General features: G+C 36.5%; 1 protein-coding gene across 2 annotated transcripts; it reads left to right on the top strand.

The window, feature by feature from the left end:
- The first annotated feature begins 288 nt into the window (after positions 1 to 288).
- Positions 289 to 3,776, top strand: LOC113236200 (enolase-phosphatase E1-like). 2 transcript variants are annotated; one of them, XM_026472208.1, is made up of 6 exons: positions 289 to 395; positions 571 to 686; positions 767 to 828; positions 1,448 to 2,887; positions 3,394 to 3,490; positions 3,661 to 3,776. In XM_026472208.1, the coding sequence occupies exons 1-6, from the start codon at positions 297 to 299 to the stop codon at positions 3,767 to 3,769; spliced, it is 1,923 nt and encodes a 640-aa protein (XP_026327993.1). In that variant the 5' UTR covers positions 289 to 296; the 3' UTR covers positions 3,770 to 3,776. The 2 variants fall into 2 exon arrangements, with proteins under 2 accessions (XP_026327993.1, XP_026327992.1); XM_026472207.1 differs by having other exon boundaries at positions 1,445 to 2,887.
- The last annotated feature ends 1,315 nt before the right edge of the window (positions 3,777 to 5,091 follow it).

Below are 5,091 nucleotides of genomic sequence, written 5' to 3'. Positions count from 1 at the left end.
ATAAAGAATTTTTTTTATTTGTACTGTTGTCCAATAATTTGAAGTCTTGTTTAACTTGCTTTTAGGTATAAACTTTTATTTTATTTTCATGCTAAATAAAATTTCAAAGTTATATCTAAATATAGAACATAATATGAGCTTTCGAATTATATTTTTCCAACTTGGGGAAAATTTCCTCTGTTCGTAATTTTTTGGCAAATTACCCAACAGGAGACCTCAGCCAAACTATAGTTGTAAAGTTTTTAAGTTACTTACTTTTGGAAATCAAATTAATAAATTTTAGGAAACCATACACAATGCGGGAGATGAAGCAGATAGTGGAATATTTGACAGAACATAATGCTTATTCTGAGATCAGAGGTCGTAAAATGTGGGTTGAGTTTGCAAATTCACAGGTAAGCTAAAGAAATATTACCTATATTCGGCAATGAGATATTTCTGCTACCTAAGAAAATTTCCTTGTATGGGATATTTTGTACAAATGTATTATGGGCTGCAAAGTATTTGCAATAATTTTGTTGACAAACAACATTATAGGCATTTTTCTAAATAAGTAAATGTTTGTTCCAGTCTCTGGACCGCACATGGCAAAGTCTAAAGGAGACATTTATGAAGCGAATTCTCCCAGATATACATAATCCTTACTATAGGTTGACTGTGGAGCAAATATCCAGTTTCCGACAAGGGTTCGTACTAACAACATTGAATGAATAATAAAATTACTTATTACCTGTGATAAAATTCTCACCATGATGCACATTTTCAGACATAATGTATCGTCCAAAAACAAACTGGAAGTTCATACAATTACTGATTCCAGTAGTAATGGTATGTATTTTTCATACTTTGTTATTAATTAGTTTAAAAAGTGTTCTGCTTTTATTTATTTATTTTTATAATACCAAGTGACGGGGCAAACAAGTCGTGCATCTGGTGGTAAACGACACGCCTGTCCGTAACAGTTGCAGTGCCACTCACAGCTTTAAATCGCAAAAATCTTAGGGCCACTGCCACTGCGCCCGCCAGTCTGAGACATATGTTAACAAGCCCCATGTGCCCGTAATTTTACCAGCACCCTTACCCTTCCAAACTGGAATCAATAATGCTCATATTACTGCTTGGTGGCAGAAATAGGTAAGGTGGCAGTGTTTCCCTGGATGAATTCTAACTGCCTCTGTGGCCGAACGGTTACCATGCCGGACTGCCACGCAGAGGTCCCAGGTTCGATTCCCGGGCCGGGAGAAATATTTGTATGACCTACATTTGTTTCTCTCGTGAGTTTGGGTGTAATTTGTGGTTGTCTATATGTGTGTCCATGGCACCCGCGACACAGGGTTTCCCTAGTGCGGGGCTATGTTGTGTGTGTGTTATTATTATTATTATTATTAAATTCTCACAAGGAGCTCTACTGCTGCTAAATATTAAAATGGTTATAATTTTTCAGTAGAAAACAACAAAGACAAAGATCAGCCTAGTACAAGTAAAAACCATGAAGAAATTGACACAGGTGAGAGTATAAAATGTTCCAGAATTGAAGAATTAACTAGATCTTCTACTGATACTCTTGTACTTGAAAATTGCTGTCAAAATGCCGAAGATACTAAGAGTGATCAGTTATCTCCAAATAACGCTAATGATGATGTAGCGATGAAATCTCTTAGGGATTGCATAATTTATACGGAGCCTCTTACTCCAATGTTGCAAGAAGTTTTACATGATTTCGACACTGATGAAGACGATGAACCTAAATTACAAATTGTTGAGGACAACCTACATAAAAATGGCACAGGAACGCGCAAAAGCGATTCTCCGGATATGCGCCTGTCTAAAAGCTATGACAAACAGTCACCTAAAAAAGTTGCTGAAAATGCAGAGAATAAACAAATGAACGGAAAAGTTGAGTTCCAGAAACCAACAGAACTTTCAAAAATTAAGTCATTGAAGCTTAAAAAAACTCAGATGGGCATTTGGGAAAATAAAGATCCAGTTTGTATCAACAACTCTGAAACTAAAGAAAAGGATGTTGAGACAAACAATAATATTTCTACAGAAAATTCGGAAAATGCAAATGCAACGAAACGTGATTCCGAAAATTCAGAGAAAACAACACAACGCAGCTCTACTTCTACAGTCGATACACAACTTCCGAACAATCAAGAGGGTCTTCTTTATCAAGAAGCTCATGATAAACGAAAATCTATTAATGATATTTCAGTACCTGAGGCGGAAGATAAAGAACATAAGAAAAAGTATCGTAAAAGGGAACATTCTCAAACAAGCACAGAGTCCAAAAAGAAACTTAAAAAAAATAAAAAGAAAGAATCATCTACTACAACTAATTATAATGATCAAGCTGTATCCAGTGAACTTAATAGTAATGAAGTACAAATTAATGATGAAAATCATGAAGTAGTTCTAAAAAGTATTGTCAATGAAGAATCCAACTGCAAGTCAGATGCTGTGTCTGAAGACATAAAAGACAAATGTGAAACTAGATCTTCTATAATTAGTACAGCACCAATCCCTAAGATTTCTCCTGCTGAAATAAACCCATGTCTCAAAAGTGTCAGTTTATTTGCTGAGCAATTTTCTACATCAAAATACAGTGATTCTGACAATAACAATCAAAGTAAAGTAAAAGAACTGGCTGCCACTGTATGTCAAGGGGTTGAAGAGCATAAAAACAAAAATAATGTAAATAACGCATCTAATTCTCAGAAAGAGAAGAGTACGTTAAAAGCGGACAATGCAAGTAATTGTGAAGACGTAGTAGTACTGAAATCGAATTCCGAATCTGATTCTGTATCTCTACCTGCAAAATCTAGTTGTTCATCAGTGAATAAATCAAGGGAAAAAGTATTAGCGAATTTGTTCGGATTTTCAAGTGGTGAGTTTACAGTTGGTCATATGTATCTTGATAACACCAAATCAGCCTGAATTAATACAATTATTGCTCAGGATACCTATGGCCAGCTTATCGGATACAACATGAAAAGGGCATGGTTGCCTGTGGTAATTAAAGATTGTTGTACTAAAATTGCTACATTTTCTCCAATACTGCTTTGAACAACATTTACGAAATTTTTATTCTGTAAGTATAGTTTGCTTGTACTAACTTAGAAGTGCTTTGGGGCCTTAGGGCGCTGTTCCATTGGCACGACTCGTATTTGTAGGAATCTATCTCTACCGCTATTAATAATATATATGTAGGAAATACTCAGCTTTTCATGTAAATGGAAATTATAATTATGACTAACATTTAAAGGTTGCGGAGAAAGAACTCGTTCTGAAATTAACAGGAGTAACAAATACTTTTAAATTTTTATAAACTAATGAAATGCCAATGATTAGTGCTGTCTCGAATCAACCTTACGGTAACTGTTTCTGTTTTAGCTCGAGGGTCGGGTGTGAGGAGTAGAGGATTCCGCGAAAAATTAAAACTCAACCGGTACACGCAACGTCGGCGGACTATCTCCAAAAACACACCAAGGTAGATATGTGATTGGATAGTTCACGTTAATGTATATGCGTGCGTACGTGTCTGTGTGTGGGTCAGACAGACACACGCGTGTGTTGTATGTGTTTATTTGTAAACATTTAGTCAGTTTGCAATTACCTGTGCGTTTAAATTATTTTTTAGAATGTATTAATTTATTACAGTCGTACCGTCAAACTGGCTGCCAGCGATGAGTACACGACGACTGAGAGCGACACCGAGTCTTCACGTTCGCGAAATCGCAAAAACAAACTTTTCAATAAATATGCGTAAGTTGAGATATCACAAGGGTGTTCAGGGTTTAGGTATTATGGCACATAATATACGTATAATAATACTCCATACAAAATGACCTTTTACCATCGAGTATAACCAGAAATAGAGACGAAATAAGGGCCATCCATCCCTGGTAAATGGGCCTTATATAACTTTTAAATATCAACTCAGGCTTGCGCTGAAATCACAAATTAGAAAGGTGAAATAAGTACAGCGATAATGACCGGAGGTGAGTATTACGCGAGACCGCCGCGCCACTAAAACATACTGTTTTATTTTACTTTCGATGTAGTTTTTTCGCAAATTTTAAAGTTTTATACACGTGCGGATTTGTCATTTTCACTTGTCTCGAGTCTTGTCTTGACCCTCGCCTCTGCCTCGGGCCAGAATAGAAGGCCAAAATAGTTATTTTTGATACAAGTGCGGAAAGTTAGTCATTATTCAGAGGCGAGGGTCAAGACTCAAGACAAGTCTAAATAGTCTATCTTCTCAACCGAACTCCTTTTTTTTACAACCTACTGACATATTGGAAGTTAGTTATATTATTGCAAGCCTCAAGTCAGACAGTGCGCTTGGGTGGGATAATAATCCGACCCTGTTTGTGAAACTAGCAAAAGAAGTTGTCCCCATAATCACACATGCTGCAAATCTTTGTTTTAGCGATGGCATATTTCCAACCTTACTCAAACAGTCAATCATAACTCCTGTGTACAAGAGTGGAAATAGAGACGATGTCAGCAATTACAGACCCATCTCAGTACTACCAGTATTCTGTAAAATATTCGAAAAACGAATTAACAAAAGACTCATTAATTATTTAGATAAGTATAACATCCTGTCAGACTCGCAATTTCGTTTTCGTCATGCAATGTCTACTGAAGATGCAGTAATTGCACTTACTGAAAAACTTGATAATAAGAAAAAATGCATTTCGGTATTCCTAGATCTACAAAAAGCCTTTGATACTGTCTATGTCTCTATACCTATCCTAATTCACAAGCTTGAAAGGATTGGCATAAGAGGGATTCCATTACGCTTGTTTTCAAATTTTCTAACAGGCAGGTCTCAAAAAGTCAAGCTTGTGAGTTGCATTAGTGACAGTGCTGGGGTGACATACGGTGTGCCTCAGGGTAGCGTCATTGGTCCAACACTATTCCTCATATACATATATTACTGATCTATGTAATATGACGGTCAAGGATGCTAAAATATTTGCGTATGCGGATGACACTGCCGTCGTTTTTGCTGTGGATTTATGGGACTCTATAAGGGTCAGTGTCGAGCTGGGGCTCAAACAAATAAACAAATTGTTGTGTAGT

This window comes from Hyposmocoma kahamanoa, unplaced genomic scaffold, assembly GCF_003589595.1.
Source record: "Hyposmocoma kahamanoa isolate Upper Pololo Valley unplaced genomic scaffold, ASM358959v1 89168, whole genome shotgun sequence".
Lineage (NCBI taxonomy): Eukaryota > Metazoa > Arthropoda > Insecta > Lepidoptera > Cosmopterigidae > Hyposmocoma > Hyposmocoma kahamanoa.
The sequence above is the reverse complement of the archived record's forward strand: the minus strand, read 5'-3'. Positions and strand labels throughout refer to the sequence as shown.